This window comes from Manis pentadactyla, chromosome 4, assembly GCF_030020395.1.
Source record: "Manis pentadactyla isolate mManPen7 chromosome 4, mManPen7.hap1, whole genome shotgun sequence".
In the NCBI taxonomy this organism is placed as follows: Eukaryota; Metazoa; Chordata; class Mammalia; order Pholidota; family Manidae; genus Manis; species Manis pentadactyla.
This window is the reverse complement of record NC_080022.1, coordinates 36209757-36232037: the sequence shown is the minus strand read 5'-3', so window position 1 is coordinate 36232037 and position 22281 is coordinate 36209757. Positions and strand designations below refer to the sequence as shown.

The window sequence follows — 22281 nt, the reverse complement described above, 5'->3', positions numbered from 1 at the left end:
ATAAATGACTCATCTGATAAGTGGTTAACATCCAAAATATATAAAGAACTCAAACACTTCAACACCGAAAAAAATAACCTATTAAGAAATGGGCAGAGGGCCTGAACAGACACTTCTCCAAAAAAGAAATACAAATGGCCAACAGTCACATGAAAAGACGCTCCTTATAGCAAACCATCATGGAAATGGAAATCAAATCCACAATGAGATATCACACCACACCAGTTAGAATGACCCCTATCCAAAAGACAAGAAATAACAAGTGTTGACAAGGATGTGGAGAAATGGGAATCCTCCTATACTGTTGGTGAGAATGTAAATTGGTACAACTGCTGCAGAAAGCAGTATGGACGTTCCTCAAAAAATTAAAAATAGAAATACCATTTGGCCTAGTAATTCTACTTCTAGGAGTTCACCTGAAGTGTAAAATCCCTGATTCAAAAAGATATATGCACCCCTATGTTTATCACTACATTATTTACAATAGCCAAGATAAGGAAGCAACCTAAATGTCCATCAGTAGATGAATGCATAAAGAAGATGTGGTACATATATACAATGGAATATTATTCGGCCATTAAAAAAGAAAAAGGAAATTCTTCCATTTGCAACAACCTGGACAGATCTAGAGGTTATATACTCAGTGGCACAGCCAGGTGAAGAAAGGCAAATACTATGTGATTTCACTTATTTGTGGAATATAAAGCAAAGCAAAACAGAAGGAACAAAACAGCATTAGACACATAGACACTGAGAAGTGACTAATGGTTACCAAGGGGGAGGGGTTGGGGTGGGTGGGTGATTAAGGAGTGTGAGGTGGATTAAGGGGCACAATAATTCACAATCACAATCTAAGGGTCACATGAACAGTATTACAGCACAGCATGGAGAATATAGTCAACGATTCTGTATCATCTTTCTATGTTGATAGAGTAGAAAGTAACTGCACTAGAGCAGGTGAGGATTTAATAATATAGGTAACTGTTGAACCACTGTGTTGTACATTTGAAACCAATATAAGATTGTATATCAAATGATACTTCAATTAAAAAAAAAGATTTAAAGGCAGAAAAAAAATGTTTATCAATGATACTCCAATTAAAAAACAATTAAGTCCACATGATAGGCTGAAAAAGAAGTCTCAAGAAATTTCAAAAGATTGAAATCTTATTAACTATGTTGTGTGACCACAAAGGAATTAAGTTCAAAATCAATTACAATAAAAAACCCTACAAAATTTCCCAGTATTTGGAAATCAAAGCACAAACTTCTAAATAATCTATTGGTCAAAGATGAAATGGCAAAGGAAGTGAGAATTAGACTCAATAGAACAAATACACAGTATATCAAATTTTATAGTATGCAGCTAATGGAGTGCTTAGAGAGAAATTTATAGCTTTAAATGTTAACATTGGGAAAGGAAGATCTAAAATCACTAACTTATGCCTCTACACTAAAAACTAAAAATAGAAAGGCAAATTAAATTCAAAATATAAAGAAATAATTCAAAAAAGCAGAAATCAGTGACAAAAAATAAACCAAATATCAGTCCTCTGAAAATATTAATAAAATTAATAAAAATTCTAATAGAACAATTCAAGAAGCAAAAGAAAACACAAACTGTCATTTTTAGGAATAAAAGATGGGTTATCATGGCAGATCAGGAAAAGAATAATGAAAATAGCATGAATTTATGCCAATAACTTATATAAAATGGACAAAAAGGTAAAAAAAAAAACAACTAAAACTGACTTAAGGTATAGTCAATATTATGCTACGCAACATAGCCAGACATGAAAGGAGAAATATTGTATGATTCCTCTCATGTGAAGTGCTTAAAATAGGGAAATGAATAGAGACAGAAAGTAGAATAGAGTTATCAGGGGCTGAGAGAACGGGAAAATGGGGAGTTATTGCTTAAAGGGCCAGTTTCTATTTAGGATGATGAAAAGTTTTAGGAATAGATAGTGGTGATGGTTGTATGACACTATAAATGAACTTAAAGCCACTGAACTGTATACTTGAAATGTGTATGACTCAGTGCCAAATTTAATGTTTTTTTTTAATAATTATTTTTTATTGAAGGATAGTTGACGCACAGTATTACATTACATTAGTTTCAAGTGTACAACACAGTGGTAGAACATTTATATACATAATTCTAGGTTCCAGCTATCACCCTACCAATCTGTTACAATATCTTGACTATATTCCTTATGCTATACATTACATCCCGGTTACTTATTTATTTTACCATTGGAAGTCTGTCCTTTTTTTTTTTTTTTTTTTGTGAGGGCATCTCTCATATTTATTGATCAAATGGTTGTTAACGACAATAAAATTCTGTATAGGGGAGTCAACGCTCAATGCACAATCATTAATCCACCCCAAGCCTAATTTTCGTCAGTCTCCAATCTTCTGAGGCATAACAAACAAGTTCTTACATGTAGAACAAATTCTTACATAATGAATAAGTTACATAGTGAACAGTACAAGGGCAGTCATCACAGAAACTTTCGGTTTTGCTTATGCATTATGAACTCTAAACAGTCAGTTCAAATATGAATACTCATTTGGTTTTTATACTTGATTTATATGTGGATACCACATTTCTCTATTATTATTATTTTTAATAAAATGCTGAAGTGGTAGGTAGATACAAGATAAAGGTAGAAAACATAGTTTAGTGTTGTAAGAGAGCAAATGTAGATGATCAGGTGTGTGCCTGTAGACTATGTGTTAATCCAAGCTAGACCAGGGCAATAAAACATCCACGTATGCAGAAGATTTCTCTCAGAACAGGGGGGGTGAGGTTCTAAGCCTCACCTCTGTTGGTCCCCAATTTCTCACCTGATGGCCCCCCTGCGACTGTGCCTGTCTTAGGTTGTTCCTCCCTTGAGGAATCTTACCCGTCTCTGGCTAACCAGTCATCTTCCGGGGCCATACAGGGAAATGTGAAGTTGGTAAGTGAGAGGGAAGCCTTATTGTTTGAAAAGGTTAGCTTTTTACTTCTTTGCATATTTATGCCCTGTGGCTTCTATGCCCAGCATTTGTCTTGAGGTATCTTTACCACTTGGAAGAATTATGATACTCGGTAAATTTGATATGAGGCACGAATTCTATTTAAGGGTTGTAATTAGGAAGGAAGAAGAAAAGCTATAGAAGTAGCAGGCGGAAGAAAACATGGGAAGATTGATTATTTCTTTGACATATCTTCTTGTAGAGTAACTTCAGCATATATAGGTTTTAAGCTACTACTTAAATTGCACACACACATTAACATAATAGGAGTATAGTTACATAACCAAAGCATATCTGTAATTATCAGCCATCTCCAGTGAAAGCAAGAAAACCAGTTAGGCACCTTAGGCATTTGTGAAAACTTATCTATGATATGGTGGATATTGTCCAACTGAACTTGAACAGTCTGAGAGAAATCAGACAAATTAAAACAACCCATTCCTGGGGACTGTTCACATGCCATATGTTCTTTTAACAGTAAATAGTCTGTAGTTGTAAGACTTTGGAGCGCTACAATTTGCACATCTACAAATTCTTGGTTGAGTTCCAACAGTATAGATCCAGTCAAATTTGTTGTTTTACTGTATGCACAGGCCAGCTTAGATATCTCCTTCCTCATTCCCATGGCAAGTCCAGGAACTGGTGGGATGAGTGCATCTGCAGCTGTAGCAGTGCGTGGATCTTTGTTGGGGTTTTTTGATGATCATCTTCTGGCATGAGTCTTCCAGAGAGTGCAGATGTTGGAAGTTCTTTTTCATATCGTATCTTAGTTCATTTTCGGGGTAGCCCAATTAGGCTTTGATCCTCTGTATAAACACAAACAGACCCTTTGCCTACACTTTTATATGCCCTTTATACCCTTGTGTAGAACTCGTTGGAGGTTACCACACAGGAACTGCCCTTTTTCTTTTTTTTTTTTTTGCTTTGTTTTTGGTATCACTAATCTACACTCAAATTTCATGTTTTACACACACACACACACAGGCATACCTCATTTTACTGTGTTTCACTTTACTGTATTTCACAGATACTGCGCTTTTTGCAAGTAGAAGGTTTGGGGCAACCCCGCATCAAGAAAGTCTTTTGGCACCATTTTTCCAACAATGATTTGCTAACTTTGTGTCTCTGTGTCACATTTGGTAATTCTCACAATATTGCAAACTTTTTCACTATTACTGTATTTTCTATAGTGATCTGTAATCACTCATAGAAGCTCAGATGGTGGTTAGCATTTTTTAGCAATATTTATATTAAGTGAAATATTTTTATTTTTATCTACTGCATACTTAGTAGACTACAATAAAGTATAAACATAATTTTTATAAGCACTGGGAAACCAACAAATTCATTTGACTTCCTTTATTGCAATATCCACTCTATTGTCATGGTCTGGAACTGAACCTACAATATTTCCAAGATATGCCTGTATGGATGTGTGTGTGTGTGTGCGCATAATCACAATTAAAAAAATTAATTCAAAAGGGATTAAAACCCAAACATAAAAGCTAAAATTATAAAACTTCTAGAAGAAAACATTGGAGAAAATCTTCATGATCTTGGGATTGGAAAAGATTTCTTGGGCAGAACATGAATTTTAATCATAAAACTCACAAACTGAACATAAAAGTTGAGACCTTTCTTTGAAAGATACCAGTCCAGATATTTTTCCAAGAAAAAGGCAAGCCATAGGCTTAAAGAAAATTGTCACAGTATATCTGATAAAAGATCTACATCTAGAATACATAAACAACTCTGCCAACTCAATTTTTTAAAAGAAGCTTTTTTTTAAGTGGACAAAAGGTTTGAGTACACATTTCACAAAAAGGACACATAAACAGCCAAAAAGGACATAAGAAACATGCTCAATATCGTTTTTCTTCTGTGAAATGCAAGTTAAAATCACAATGAGATACCACTACCTACCTACAAGACTGGCTAAAATTTAACATCTGACCATAACAAGTATTAGTATGGATGTTGGCCAACTAGAATTCTCAATATGGCTGGAGGGATAAAATGTTACAACCATTTTTGGAGAATTATGTGGTGGCCTTTTACAAAATTAAACGTACACTTACCATTTACCATTTGTACTCTGGTCTCTGATTTCTCTTCCTCTTCCTATATGTACACTAATCCCATCATGGATGTCCCACCCTCGTGACCTCATCTAAATCTAATTACTTCCCGAAGGCCCCACCACCTAATGGAAGTTGAGGGTAAGACTTCAATATATGAGCTCTGGGAGGGCACAAATGTTCAGCCCAAAACACTACCTAACAAACGATCCCAAAACTTAGTGACTCAAAATATTTATTAACTCTCTTCATTCTGTGGGTTGACTAGGATTGGCTGCGTTCTGAGACATTTTTAAATGCTTATTCACTGATTCATTCAAAGACAGCAATGATAAATGCATGCCATGGTAATATCATATTAGTATTATTATAAACTTAAATCTGACCTTGATGACCCCCAATGAACTGTCCTCAAGTAAAATGCAAATACATTCCAGAATATGGAGGAGAATAATGAAGAACAAAACTTAGAAAGTGAATTTTGTTTGCCATGGTTTGAATTACCATGCCATGAATCTGAAAAACTATGACCTGGTTAAAATCTAAGCAAATTTTGCTCAGTTTTGGTGGGCCAGTAGACTTGGTTTAACATTTACTGCCTTTTTCTACTATTAAAAGTTACTTTTTGTGTGTACAATATGCCCAGAAAGTAAATATTCTTACTAGAATAATTTTCTTTCCTTTATGCTGACTAATTGTGTTAACTATTTAGGAAAACAAACTCATGAAAAAGCTATGGTTATTCAAAATTGTGCTACCTTCTATGTTCACATGTTTTATTGTCACCTTCTTTAAGTAACAGGGTATTGTTTCTCAAGCACCAACACCTCTCAAGTATTTTCACTGACAATTTTTTGAGGTTCTGCCTTCCCAAAGTCAGATCCTAAATACAGAAAACAGTAAAATAAAACTTTAAGTATATTTTTACTACCTAAAACTATCTTTGAGTTATCCCAGAGCATCTCTGGAAAAAAATCACAAAGTGTTCTTTTCACATTTTGAGAGAGGTGCTAGAAATAATTAGGTTTATTTGATATATTACTATTGATGAGTTTCATGGGAAAAGTTATCAGATCAGTAAAAAATGCTCAGCCATTCCTAGTTTAAATTTGTACAGGTAAAATGCTATTAATATAAATATTGTAGAAACTTTAATTTATGAGAAGTTCCTAAAGATTTACCAATATCCTCATTATCCATATGTTCCTGTTTATCAGTCCAGCTGGTGTTTTGTCAGATTTAAGGAAGTAATAGTTCAGTGATTTCAGACTTAATTTCAGCTATTATTTAAAATGCTCACTTGGTAACACTTTACCTTTAAAATTTGAATCTAGCACCTCATAGATCAATGGAGTTTTATAAAAATACAGATGTCTAGAATCAAGGAGCCAAGACAGCAGTGTGAGTAGGGCAGTGGAAATCTCCTCCCAAAACCATACATATTTTTGAAAATACAACAAATACAACCATTCTTAAAAGAGACACCAGAAGATTCAGGACAACAGCCAGGCTACATCTACATCTGTGAGAACCCAGTGCCTCACGAAGCGGGTAAGATACAAGCCAAAGCCCTGCAGGAACTGAGCACCACCCCTACCCTAGCTCCACAGTGGGAAAAGAGGAGTTGGAGCAGGGAGGGAGAGGGAGCCCAGTACTGCTAAATATGCAGCCCTAGCCATCCTCACCAGGAGTGTAGGCACACAGTACATAGTGTGCTGCACACTAGGGAAATGGAACAGTAAAACCTGAGAGCGGGACCACGCAGACAGTGCCTCTGTGACGAAAGAAAAGCGAGTGCTTTTTGAAAGTCTTAAAGGGACAGAAGTCTCACAGCTGGATGGAACTGTCCTGGCACACTCAGCCCAGCAGCTAGGAACCCCAGGGAACTCCAGGTGCCCTAAACCCTTGGGTGGCAGTGCAGCTCTGAGACCCCTCATGGCAATAAACAGCTTCTCGAACGTTCCCCCTCTGGCGTGGCCCCGCCATAGAAGAGTAGCAGCCTAAGATTGGCAACACCCACAACAGCCACGCAGAGATTCTCCACACCGCCCAGGCAAGAATCTGCATGCAGCTGCCCAGCACAAGCCACTAGGGGTTACCACTCTCCCAGGAGAGAAAGGCGAGGAGCAAGCGGGAAGGGACATTGTTCTCCCAGCTGCCACACATGCCAAATGCCCACAACTACCTCTATCACCCTGAAAAGGCAGAAGTATTTGATCCAGACCAGAAACACAGACATCCTCCTCTGAAAGGGAACCTGGGGAGACAGACTTAACCAATCTTCCTGAAAAAGAATTCAAAATAAAGGTCATAACCATGCTGATGGACTTGCACAGAAATATACAAGAGCTAAGGAGGGAGAATATAGAAATAAAACAATCTCTGGAAGGACTTAAAAGCAGAATTGACAAGGTGCAAGAAGCCATTAATGGAACAGAAAGCAGAGAACAGGAATGCACAGAAGCTGACACAGAGAGAGTTAAAGGATCTCCAGGAAAGAAAGAATATTAAGAGAATTGTGTGACCAATCCAAACAAAACAATATTTGCATTATAGGAGTACCAGAAGAAGAAGAGAGAGAAAAAGGGATAGAAGGTGTATTTGAAAAAATAAATGCTGAAAACTTCCGCAAACTGGGGGAGACAATAGTCGCTCAAACCATGGAAGCACACAGGACTCCCAAGAGAAGGGACGAAAGGAGGACAACACCAAGACACATAATAACTAAAATGGCAAAAATCAAGGACAACGACAGAGTATTAAAGGCAGCCAGAGAGAGTAAAAAGGTCACCTATAAAGGAAAACTCATCAGGCTATCATCAGACTTCTCAACAGAAACCTTACAGGCCAGAAGAGAATGCCATGATATATTTAATGCAATGAAACAGAAGGGCATTGAACCAAGAATACTCTATCCAGCATGATAATCATGTAAATATGAAGGAGGGATTAAACAATTCCCAGACAAGCAAAAGTTGAGGGAATCTGCCTCCCACAAACCACCTCTACAGGGTATTTTAGAGGGACTGCTCTAGATGGAAGCACTCCTAAGGCCAAACAGATGTCACCAGAAAAAATAAAATCACAGCAAAGAAAGCAGAACAATCAAATACTAACTAATGGCAAAAAATAAAATCAACTACTCACAAAAGCAGTCAAAGGAAACACAAAAAAGCACAAAATAAAACACTTAACTAATAAAGAATGGAGGAGGAGGAATAAGAAGAGAGAGAGAAATAAAGAATAATCAGACTGTGTTTATAATAGCTCAATAAGCGAGTTAAGTTAGACAGTAAGATACTAAAGAAGCTAACCTTGAACCTTTGGTAACCACAAATCTAAAGCCTGCAATGGCAATAAGAACATATCTTTCAATAGTCACCCTAAATGTAAATGGACTGAATGCACCAATCAAAAGACACAGAGTAATAGAATGGATAAAAAAGCAAGACCCATCTATATGCTGCTTACAAGAGACTCACCTCAAACCCAAAGACATACACAGACTAAAAGTCAAGGGATGGAAAAAGATATTTCATGCCAACAACAGGGCGAAAAAAGCAGGTGTTGCAGTACTAGTATCAGACAAAATAGACTTCAAAACAAAGAAAAGCACAAAAGATAAAGAAGGACATTACATAATGATAAAGGGGTCAAACCAACAAGAGGATATAACCATTCTAAATATATATGCACCCAATACAGGAGCACAAACATATGTGAAACAAATATTAACAGAATTAAAGGAGGAAATAGATTGCAATGCATTTATTTCAGGAGACTTCAACACACCACTCACTCCAAAGGATAGATCCACCAGACAGAAAATAAGTAAGGACACAGAGGCACTGAACAACACTAGAACAGATGGACCTAATAGACATCTATAGAACTCTACACCCAAAAGCAATAGGATACACATTCTTTTCAAGTGCACATGGAACATTCTCTAGAATAGACCACATACTAGGCCACAAAAAGAGCCTCACTAAATTCAAAAAGACTGAAATTCTACCAACCAACTTCTCAGACCACAAAGGTATAAAACTAGAAATAAATTGTACAAAGAAAGCAAAAAGGCTCACAAACACATGGAGGCTTAACAACATGCTCCTAAACAATCAATGGATCAATGACCAAATCCAAATAGAGATCAAGCAATATGTGGAAACAAATGACAACAACAACACAAAGCCCCAACTTCTGTGGGATGAAGCGAAAGCAGATTTAAGAGGAAAATATATAGCAATCCAGGTCTATTTAAAGAAGGAAGAACAATCCCAAATGAATAGTCTAAAGATACAATTATTGAAACTGGGAAAAGAAGAACAAATGAGGCCTAAAGTCAGCAGAAGGAGGAACATAATGAAGATCAGAGATTAAATAAATAAAATTGAGAAGAACAGAACAATAGAGAAAAATCAATGAAACCAAGAGCTGGTTCTTTGAGAAAATAAAATAGATGAGCCCCTAGCCAGACTTACTAAGAGAAAAAGGGAATCTACACACATCAACAGAATCAGAAATGAGAAAGGAAAAATCACAACGGACACCACAGAAATACAAAAAATTATTAGAGAATACTATGAAAATCTGTATGCTAACAAGCTGGAAAACCTAGAAGAAATGGGCAACTTCCTAGGAAACTACAACCTTCCAAGACTGACCAAGGAAGAAAGAGAAAATCTAAACAGACCAATTACCAGTGAAGAAATTGAATTGGTAATCAAAAAACTACCCAGGAACAAAACGCCTGGGCCAGATGGATTCAGCACTGAATTTTATCAGACATATAGAGAAGATATAATACCCATTCTCCATAAAGACTTCCAAAAAAATAGAAGAGGAGGGAATACTTCCAGACTAATTCTATGAAGCCAGCATCACTCTAATACCAAAACCAGGCAAAAACACCACAAAAAAAGAAAATCACAGACCAATATCCCTGATGAACATAGATGCAAAAATACTCAACAAAATATTAGCAAATCGAATTCAAAAATACATCAAGAGGATCATACACTATGATCAAGTGGGATTGATCTCAGGGATGCAAGGATGGTGCAACATTCGAAAATCCATCAACATCATCCACCACATAAACAAGAAGGAGGACAAAAACCACATGATTATCTCCATAGATGCTGAAAGAGCAATTGACAAAATTCAACATTCATTCATGATAAAAACTATCAACAAAATGGGTAGAGAGGGCAAGTACCTCAACATAATAAAGGCCATGTATGAAAAACCCACTGCCAACATCATACTTAACAGCAAGAAGCTGAAAGCTTTTCCTCTAAGATCAGGAACGAGACAGGGATACCCACTCTCCCCACTGTTATTCAACATAGTACTGGAGGTCCTAGCCATGGCAATCAGACAAAACAAAGAACTACAAGGAATCCAGACTGGTAAAGAAGAAGTCAAACTGTCACTATTTGCAGATGACATGATATTGTACATAAAAAACCCTAAAGAATCCACTACAAAACTACTCGAACTAATATCGGAATTGAGCAAAGTTGCAGGATACAAAATTAATACACAAAAACTTTCCTATACACTAACAATGAACTAGCAGAAAGAGAAATCAGGAAAACAATTCCATTCACAACTGTATCAAAAAGAATAAAATACCTAGGAATAAACCTGACCAAGGAAGTGAAAGACCTATACCCTGAAAACTACAAGACACTCTTAAGAGAAATTAAAGAGGACACTAACAAATGGAAACTCATCCCATGCTCTTGGCTAGGAAGAATTAATATTGTCAAAATGGCCATCCTGCCTAAAGCAATTTACAGATTCAATGCAATCCCTATCAAAATACCAACAACATTCTTCAACGAACTGGAACAAATAGTTTTAAAATTCATATGGAACCACAGAAGACCCCAAATAGCCAAAGCAATCCTGAGAAGGAAGAATACAGCAGGGCGATCTCACTTCCCAACTTTAAACTCTACTACAAAGTGACAGAAATCAAGACAATTTGGTACTGGCACAAGAACAGAGCCACAGACCAGTGGAACAGAATAGAGAGTCCAGATATTAACCCAAACATATATGGTCAATTAATATATGATAAAGGAGCCATGGACATACAGTGGGGAAATGACAGCCTCTTCAACAACTGGTGTTGGTGAAAATGGACAGCTACATGTAAGAGAATGAAACTGGGTCATTGTGTAACCCCATACACAAAAGAAAATTCGAAATGGATCAAAGTCCTGAATGTAAGCCATGAAACCATAAAACTCTTAGAAAAAAACATAGGCAAAAATCTCTTGGACATAAACATGAGTGACTTCTTCATGAACGTACCTCCCCATAGAAGGGAAACAAAACCAAAAATGAACAAGTGGGACTATATCAAGCTGAAAAGCTTCTGTACAGCAAAGGACACCACCAATAGAACAAAACAGCATCCTACAGTATGGGAGAATATATTCATAAATGACAGATCTGATAAAGGGCTGACATCCAAAATATATAAAAAGTCACACACCTCAACAAACAAAAACAAATAATCCAATTAAAAAATGGGGAAAGGAGCTGAACAGTTTTCCAAAGAAGAAATTCAGATGGCCAACAGACACATGAAAAGATGCTCCACATCACTAGTCATCAGAGAAATGCAAATCAAAACCACAATGAGATATCACCTCACACCAGTAAGGATCGCCACCATCCAAAAGACAAACAACAACAAATGTTAGTGAGGATGTGGAGAAAGGGGAACCTACGTTCACTGCTGGTGGGAATGTAAACTAGTTCAACCATTGTGGAAAGCAGTATGGAGGTTCCTCAAAAAACTCGAAATAGAAATACCATTTGACCCCAGAATTCCACTACTAAGAATTTACCATAAGAGCGCAGTAGCCCAGTTTCAAAAAGACAAATGCACCCCTATGTTTATCGCAGCACTATTTACAATAGCCAAGTTATGGAATCAACCTAAGTGTCCATCAGTAGATGAATGGATAAAGAAGATGTGATACATATACACAATGGAATACTATTCAGACAAAAGAAGAAAACAAATCCTACCATTTCCAACAACATGGATGATAAGCCAGGTGGAGAAAGACAAGTATCAAATGATTTCACTCATCTGTGGAGCATAAGAACAATGAAAAACTGAAGGAGCAAAACACTGGAAGACTCACAGAACGCAAGAATGGACTAACAGTTACCAAAGGGAAAAGGACTGGGGAGGATGGGTCTGAAGGGAGGGATAAGGGGGGTTGGGGGTTAAGAAAGAGGGCATTATGATTAGCATGTATAATGTGGGGGATAGGGGCACAGGGAGGGCTGTACAACACAGAGAAGACAAGTAGTGATTCTACAACATCTTACTACGCTGATGGACAATGACTACAATGGGGCATGTGGGGGGAACTTGGTGATGGGGGGAGTCTAGTAAACTTAATGTTCCTCAGGTAATTGTAGAGTAATGATATCAACATAAAAAAAATAAATAAAAAAGGAAATAGAGGTAATTCATCATAACCTTGGACTGTGTTTTCTTAGACTTCGTATTTGTCTATTTGTCATCCATTAATCACAGGGCCAAACTAACAGCCAAACTTGTTTCTATGTCCTCTGTGATTCGCCTTTTGCCAGTGTACAAACATCGTATTACAAACCCTCCAGCTAATTCTGGGTCCATACTCTCAACCACCTCCTCTATGAAACTCTTAGACATCAAGCCACTATTTCCCCTGCCCTAACGTCACTCGGGGCCAAGTACCAGAGAGCTAAAGACCACCCCTGTAGCCCAGAACCTACTGACACTAATAAAAGTAGCCAATTCTAACTGTACCCTGTGAGCTTTGCCTTAACAGGAGAAATCCCAGTAAAGTCTCTACGTTAGGCTTTCCCCTTATTCCTTTCTGCCTCCTGACCAAACCTGGTGCTTTCCCCATATGGACCTGCATGGCATAGTATACCCCCTCTTCTTGGGGGAATTGTAAGTAATAACTTCTTTCAATAGCATTACCCTCTCTGTTTAATCACTTACTTACCTTTATAAATTAAGGCATGGAAACAAATCAGACCATGAATTAGGCAGTGGTTTCTTGGATATGGTATCAAAAGCATAACCAAAGAAAAAGCAGATAAACTGGACTACATCAAAATTACAAACTTTTATACATCAAAGGTCACTATGAAGAAGGTGAAACAATAACCCACAGAATTGGAGAAAATATTTGCAAATCACATATCTGACAAGGGACTAGTATATAAAATATATAAAGTACTCTTAAAATTCAAATAAAAATTGGACAAAGGACTTGAATAGAGATTTCTCCAAAGAAGATACACAAATAGTCAACAAATACCTGAAAATATGCTCAACATCATTAGGCATTCAAATGGAGAGGCAAATCAAAACAATGAGAAACACATTCAGCAAAGTTGTGAGATATAAAACCAACTCACAAAAAGCAGTTGTATTTTTACACACTAACAATGAACAAGCCAAAAAAGAATTTAAGAAACAATTTCATTTATAATAGCGTCACAAAGAATATTTAGGAGTAAATTCAACTGAGGAGGTAAAAGACCTCCTATACACTGAAAACTACAAAACATTTCTGAAAAAAATTAAAGAAGATTTAAATAAATGGAAAACATCTCATATTCATGGTTAGGGAGACTTAATATTGCTAAATCTAACAATATTACCCAACCAATCTACAAATGCAATACAATCCCTATCAAAATCCCAACAATGTTCTGTGCAGAAATACAGAAACTCATCCTGACATGCATATGGTATCACAAGGATCCCCGCATAGCCAAAACAATCTTGAAGAACAAAGTCAGTTCTTCGATTTCCTACTTGCTGATTTCAAAACTTACTACAAACCAACAGTAATCAAAACAGTGTCGTACTAGCATAAGGACAGACATATTAACCAAAGGAATAGAAAAGAAAATCCCAAAATAAAAATTCACATATATAGTCAAATATTTTTTTGACAAAGGTGTCAAGACCATTCGATGTCTTTTCAACAAATGGTCTTGGGAAAAGTAGATACTCATATGCAAAATAATAAATTTATTAGACAAGTTACACCATCGACAAAAATTAACTCAAAATGGATCACAAACCCAAATATAAGAGCTAAAACTGTAAAACTCTTAGAAGAAAACATAAGGAGGAAATCATGACAACACTGGATTTAGCGATGATTTCTTAGATATGACACCAAGAGCACAGGCAACAAAAGAAAAAAATAAACTGAACTTCATCAAAATTTTAAACTTTGGTGCATCAGGAACATCAAAAGAGTGAAAACACAACTCAAAGAATGGGAGAAAACATATACAAACCATATTATCTTGAGTTTAATATCCAGATTGTATAAAGAACTGCTACAACTCAACAACAAAAATAAACCACCCAATTCAAAAGTGAACAAAGGACTTGATTTCTCCAAAAAAGGTTTACAAATGACCAACAATCAAATGAAAAGATACTTAACATTATTAGTTATTAAGAAGATGCAAATTAAAACCACAGTGAAATGGTACTTCACACCTATTAAAATGGCTAGGATGTAGAGAAATTGGAACCCTGGTATATTGCAGGTAGGAATATAAAATGGCACAGCTGCTGTGTACAAGCATTATGATGGTTCCTCAGAAAGTTAAATAGAATTACCATATGATCCAGCAATTCCACTTCTAGGTATCTACCCAAAATAATTTAAAAGGCAGGGATTCAAGCAGATACTTATACACCCATATTCACAGCAGCATTATTCTCAACAGCCAAAAGGTGGAAGCAACCCAAATATCCATGAACAGATAATCAATTAAACAAAATGTGGTACAGACATACAATGCAATATTATTTAAAACTGTAAAGGAATGAAATAGTGACAAATGATAAAACATGGATGAATCTTTAAAAAATTATGTTGGGTGAAAGCAGTCAGATATAAGAAGCCGCATACTATATAATTCCATTTACATTTAATGTCCAGAATAGGAAAATGTATATTAAGCCAGAAAGTAGATTAGTGGTTACCAGTGGCTAGAGGAAGTGTGGAATGGAGAATGACTGCTACTAAGCAGTTTTCTTTTTTGGGTGATGAAATACTCTGAATTAAGATAGAGGTGATGCTTTTAAAACCTTGTGAATACACTAAAAAACACTGAATTGTATACTCTTAAATGGTGATTACATGATATGTACATTATCCCAAGACAAACTGCTCTCCCCTACCAAAAAAAAAATCTATGACAGAACACATCATTTCTCTACGTTTCTTTCTCAGTCAGTGTAAAATACAAAGTCTTTTCTGTGGCCTACAGGGCATTACAAAATCCAGCCCCCTGCCTCACAGTCTTCTGTGGTCCACCATCCCTCTACCCCAACAGCCACCCTGGCCTCTTTACTGTCCTCCAACATGCCAATCATGTTGCCACTGCAGGACCTTGCCACAGGCTGTGTCCTCTACCTGGAAAGCTCTTGATATATATCAACATCACTCATTCTAGACTCTTTGCACAAATGTCACTTTAATAAGAAAATTCCCAAACAACACAATTTAAGATTTCAACCCCTGCCCACGAAAACACATATCTTCATATCTCTTATCTAGCTTTGTCTGTCTATCTCTCTGGAACAGAACAGAAACTCTATGAGAGAAGAAATTCTGCTTAAAACTACTCTGTTTCCAGTATCTAGAATAGTGCCTGCACATAATAACTGAATAAACATGGTATCATGGATGCATGGATGGGTGGATAAATCTGAAAAACTGAATGGAGGAAAAAAGAGAACCAGAAATATAGTAACCTGTTTTAGAAAAACACCTAGTGACAGCTGGTGGGAATGCAAACTAGTTCAACCATTGTGGAAAGCAATATGGAGGTTCCTCAAAAAACTCAAAATAGAAATTCCATTTGACCTGGGGACTCCAGTCCTAGGAATTTACCCAAAGAAAACAAGTTCTCAGATTCAGAAGGACATATGAATCCCTATGTTTATTGCAGCATTACTTACAGTAGCCAAGATGTGGAAGCAACTTAAGTGTCCATCAATAAATGAATGGATAAAGAAGATGTGGTACAGATACACAATGGAATACTATTCAGCCATAAGAAAGAAACAAACCCTACCATTTGTAACAACATGGTTTGAGCTAGAGGATATTATGCTCAGTGAAATAAGTCAGGCAGAGAAAGACAAGTACCAAATGATTTCCCTCATTTGTGGAGTATAACAACAAAGCAAAACTGAAGGAACAAAACAGCAGCAGACTCACGAACTCTAAGAAGGGACTAGCAGTTACCAAAGGGGAGGGGTGAGGGAGGGCAGGTGGGTGGAGAAGGAGATTGAGGGGTATCATGATTAGTGCACATGGTGTGTGTGGGGTTGCAGGTAGGACAGTGTGGCACAGAGAGGAGAAGTAGGGACTCTGTGGCATCTTACTACACTGATGGATGATGACTGCCATAGGATATGGGGGAGACTCGATAATGAGGGTGAATGTAGTAACCACATTGTTTTTCCTGTGAAACCTTCATAAGATTGTATATCAATGATATCTTAATTTTTTAAAAAGTGAAAAAAAATTGGGATTAACTTGAAAAAAAAACACCTAGTGACAGTACTAAGACTCAAACCCAGGTCTATCTGACCCTCAAGCCCAAGCTCATCATTTCTAGGCTGTACTTCCACTTACCAATTTGGAGACACTGCAGGAATAACTTGTTGGGTGGAGGAGTATGTATTTTGTGTAATGCCAAGATACTGCATACATCTGGAAATCCATTTTTGAGTTCCTGCCCATTTTAATGCAACTACCATGTTACATGGGAAAGAACAGTTGAAAGCCTCCAAAATTACTGAACTTCATTTATTTCATATTGCTCAGCTGTTTTTGAAATTATGCTAATTAAATAAACCCAACTGTCAAAAGACAGTAACACCAAACTAGCTGGAAACCCCAAATTTGTCTGTATCCATAAAGTGTACTAGGAAGAATATGCCAAAGGAAATGGGCCTGTATATCAGGAATGGGGATACAGTAGCATCTGGTCTTGCAAGAGAAAACTGGGTCAGAATTAAATAGAGATAAAAGTACAACCCATCTCTTTCCAACCAAGACTCATAGGACAATTATAATAACTTTAAAAACTTTCCAGACTAGGTTACAAGGACAAGAAACAATGGGACAAATGGTAAGTGACTCATTGCATTAACATTGGTTTCTCCACACTTATTACAAACTTTTAAATATTAAATTTAACTTATTCAAACATCTTGCATTTAATGGTTCTTACCTTCCTGGCTTCTGTATTGCAAATGCTAAGTTGTACTTTGCCTCCTACTGCATACTCTCTACAAAGACTTGCCCCACTCTATGCAGTAGAGGTTCCATGGAGCTTTGATTACTTGGGGAGAAGACTAGCTATAAAGATCAAGTAAGCCAATCCCCTCATTTTACAAGTGAGGCAATTCAGGCCCAGAAATCAAGAGTTCTTAGTTTAAACCATATATAACTTGTTAGTGGCAAAGCCTAGATTAGCATCCTAGATTAGCAGGTTTCCTGGCCTTCGTCCAGAATAAAACTTCTATACTCCTCCAATATTCAAAATAAAAAAACCTAGTGTTTGCACTGAGGAACTTCTAGTTTATTTAATTCCTCAAAATAGAGGAATGGGTTGATTCTTATATAACCTCAAAGCTTAGATTGGTGCCCAACACTCTGTAGGTACTAGTGTGTATGTATTGAATGATCAATTCTTTAAATGTGAGTTATTTCATTATAAAGTATTTATTTTTTATCATTATTAATCAAATATTGTAAGGCAGTTGGAGTAGACGTATTTATATCCCACTAAAACAAGAATCTTCTAGTCTAAAACTAAAATGATCCAAAATGATCCTCCAGTTTCAAAGAAAAATCATTTCTCTTCTCCTCCTCCTCAGCAAACTCCATTCATTGGAAGCACAGCACACATTCCTGGAAGAAGCTACCTGCCTGGAGCCTTAATTCATTTCTTAAGCAAAAGGCAAATCTCAGAGAACTTTCAAATAGAGGAAACTAAAAGAAAAAAAATGCCAGAAGAAGTAGGAAAATGACCAAGTACAAGTATTTGCTGAACATGATCCTGAAAAGCCACTTTCAGTTATGTATACCCACTCAGTGTATCACCCCACTAAGAGCCCTGGTAGCATCCTTGCCCAGTTTTTAGAAGACTTGGGACACTTGCAAACCTAAAGTTGAGATCCACTGCTAGAACTGAATTTAAAAAGATATACCTGACTCTTAAATAATAAAATGTATCCAAATTTAACACACTATGTTTACAAGAATTCTAAAACTAATACACCTTAGAATAAAACTTTAAGAAATGAAGCACAATCACATTTAAGAAGTGATCCTTCTATCAGCTTTAAGAAAGACGAAAAACAGGTGTCATGATCTTTACTTTATAAATAAGGCAACTGAAGTTTAAGGAGATGAAGTGATTTGTCTATCTTTACAGAGCTAACTAAGTAACATAGCCAAGGCTGAACTCTACCAGTTTTCTGACTTCTAACTTAAGCCTCTTTATATCAAATTACAAAGAGCTTTCAAACAGTAGCCAAAAGGGCTTTACAAAAATCTCAGAGGACAAGTTAATCACTAGAGCATTTTTATAAAACAAAATGCTAAAATGACAGTAATTGAAAGAATTACCATGTTTCATACATTACAAAAAAATACATACGTTGTATAAAGTATACTAAATAAATATGAACACTGTTGTGTCCTCCTCTTTAATTATATTGCATATGTTTCTGTAAGGAAAACTTTCAAAGTCATTGTTTTATCACATCTCTCTTTAGTGTTTCCTAAATTTGGTTTCTTAGCAAAATCTCAGTGGAAATGGGTACAGATGCATAAAAATACAGGTTCTTGGGCCCCAACATGGACATTCTAATTCAAATAAGTCCATAACCTGCATTTTAACAAGCATTCTAGATTATTCTAATTAGCCAAATTTGCAGTACTGCCCCAACAGAATTCTTAGAAAAAAGGCAGACCAAGGAAATACAAGAAATTAAAATCTAGGGACAAAGATAAGATCATTCACCAATTTCCCTAGCCCTTAAACCAGAATAGAACAAACAGGTGAAAGAGCCCTATTCCAGTCCTGAACCCAAACTTAGCTGCGGCTGCTGCCCCAACTGGTCAGAAGAGTTGGCCTCTCTCCCCAGTACCATGTTATGAGACAGCTGTAGATGCCAATTTTAACATTCTCAAAAACTTGAGTCTACTAAAATCAGTAAACCCCAAAACAAGTATAAGAATATGATGGGTATTTAAATGGCAGCTTTCCCCAAATACTAGGCAAAAACTGAGCAGAGAGGAGAGTATCTGGGCTAAGGAAGGTAGGGGAGAAGGGAGGATATGCCCTAGAAAGAGAAGCTGGAATGGCCTGCCAGCTTTCCTGGCCCAGACAGAGGTCTACCAAAAAAAACATTCATGAATGAGATTCTTCCAAGTGATATTGAGAACAGTACCCAAAGGGGATTCCTAAGCAGGAGATCATAATCATAATGGTCATAATCATCTACTTACAAGCTGCCTCTTCTTGGAAGGCTCAACTCCTTCTGAAAAACAAAACACAAACAAGTTAGATGGCAATAGGGACCCATCTGAGTCCCACAGGTCTACACTAAATGTCGTAGATTTATAGCATCATTTTCATGAGGGCAAAGACTAAATTTTTCTAAATGATAATCTTTTCCTTTGTCTCTTAAATTCAGTGAAATAAAGAGCACTCAGGCTGTTTTTATTCTTTATTCTTCCTTCCCAAATGGAATGTCTCGCAGAATACTTGGAGCATTTTCCCCAACAGATGGAACCATTTTGCCAGTGTGGCTTACAGGCACTCACTGGGCCATGCCATTAATTCCTAATGAGTTACAAAGCATTCATATCTTTAAGGTCAGAGATATGAATGGAATGAAATGGAATTTTTTTTAATTAGAAAATATTTTAGACAAATAAAGAAGTACAGAAAATAACAACAATGAGATGACTACACATACCACTGGCATGAGAAATAACCTGTACAATAACAGTTGGGCCCCTATGACTTGCTTTCCAAATTTATCAAGTCCCATTCCCACTAGTCCTCCTTTAACTATTATTAATTTTTTGTTTATCTTTTTCCCTATGTGCCTTTATGTTTCTTTACATATATTCATAAATAATTACTAGTACTGTTGCACATGTTTTTAAATTATGTATCTAACATATTGCATGTATTCATCTACTGAAAGCCATTATAACTGGGAAGTTCACCCATGTGGGTGTATTTCACTTCAGTTGATTATAGTATAGTAGTCCAGTCTATACATTCATAATTTATTTATAATATTTTTTATCCATTCTCCAGTAAATAGAAACTTAATTTTCTTTCCTTGTTTTTCTTCTCCATCAATATAATGCCCCCATAAACATGCTTGTACTTGTTTCCCTGTACACATGTATACACCTAGATGTGAAACTGTTGAGTCATTAAATATCAGAAACTGCTCCCAAAACTGACTGTACCAATTACCCTCCCCTCCAACACTGTAAGAATTCTTCCCAGACCTGTCTCCCAAACACCTGACACTTATAACCAAAAGCCTACTCAACATCTCAAATCTAACATGTCCAAAATTCAGTTCATTCTTTCCACCAAAACTGACCAACCACAGCCTTTCCCCATCTCAGATGATGTTAATTGTATTCTTTCTAGTTGTTTGGCTCAAAAACCTGGACATCCGGACTCCTCTGTTTTTCACATACCCTATGTCCCATCCATCAGAAATTCTTAAAGGTTCTATCTAAAATGCATTCTAATTTAAAATACATCCATAAGACAACCATTTTTCGCTATCTCTGCAGACATATATGCTTACAATCTCTTTAAAAACCTTGGATTTAGTCATGTTTTAGAAATCAGAATTTTGCAGGGGAGTTTATTAAAGTAATAGCATATACATATTATATATTATATAACAACATATTATGTAACACTCCAAAGACGAGGCAGCAACAAAATACACTAAAATTTCTGCAGCAAAAAGTATGATAGCCACAATAAATAAGATAAAAACTCTAAAGAGTCTCATTTCAATTTTGTCACCAGAAGAATTTAAGTTAGGTCAAGTTTTACTGCTGAGTTAGGAAAAAAACAATCTAAATCACCACGGTCTCTCTCTAGCCTCCCTACAGTTCCCTAACTAGACCCATTTCTGCTTCTACCCTTATCCCTTTATAGTCTTCTCAACACAGCAGTGATCCTTTTAAAGGTCACTTAGGCCACAACACTACTGCTCAAAACCCTCAAAGCTCCCCATTTCACTTAAGAGTAAAAGTCAAAACCATAAAAGGACCTAGAAGAGTGACCGTGACCCACTGCCTTTCCCAGATCTCTCTGACCTCCTTTCTCCCCAACACACACTGATCCAGCCACATTGGACTCTACTGATTATTAAACACATCAGGTATTCTTCTGCCTTAAGGCCTTATGCTAATCTGTGCACTTTGCATATAAAGCTCTTCTTTTTTTTTTTCGCTTTTTTTTTGTTATCATTAATATACAATTACATGAACAACATTGTGGTTCGAGATTCCCCCCATTATCAAGTCCCCACCACATACCCCATTACAGTCACTGTCCATCAGCATAGTAAGATGCTACAGAGTCACTACTTGTCTTCTCTGTGCTATACTGCCTTCCCTGTGACCCCCACTACATTGTGAGTGCTAATCGTAATGCCCCTTATTCCCCTTCTCCCTCCCTTCCCACCCACCCTGCACCCTGATCCCTTTCCCTTGGCAATGTTAGTCCATTTTTGGGCTCTGTGAGTCTGCTGCTGTTTTGTTCTTTCAGTTTTTGCTTTGTTCTTATGCTTCACATGTGTGAAATCATTTGGAGCGTAATACCCTCTAGCTCCATCCATGCTGTTGCAAATGGTAAGATTTGTTTTCTTCTTATGGCTGAATAATATTCCATTGTGTATATGTACCACATCTTCTTTATCCATTCATCTACTGATGGACACTTAGATTGCTTCCATTTCTTGGCTACTGTAAATCGTGCTGTAATAAACATAGGGCTGCATATGTCTTTTTGTATAAAGCTCTTCTTAACCAAATATTTCTTG

At 36.7% G+C, this 22281-nt stretch overlaps 1 protein-coding gene across 18 annotated transcripts in view; it reads right to left on the bottom strand.

The window, feature by feature from the left end:
- MAST2 (microtubule associated serine/threonine kinase 2) overlaps positions 1-22281 on the bottom strand; it is a 352010-nt gene that overhangs the window by 126259 nt on the left and 203470 nt on the right. For 16 of the 18 annotated variants that reach the window (XM_036893065.2, XM_036893061.2, XM_036893059.2 and 13 more), the window contains one exon: positions 19697-19728. In XM_036893065.2, coding sequence (XP_036748960.2) covers positions 19697-19728 — 32 coding nt within the window. The remainder of the gene's footprint in view (positions 1-19696; positions 19729-22281) is intronic. The other 2 variants (XM_057500166.1, XM_057500167.1) reach the window with 1 other exon arrangement.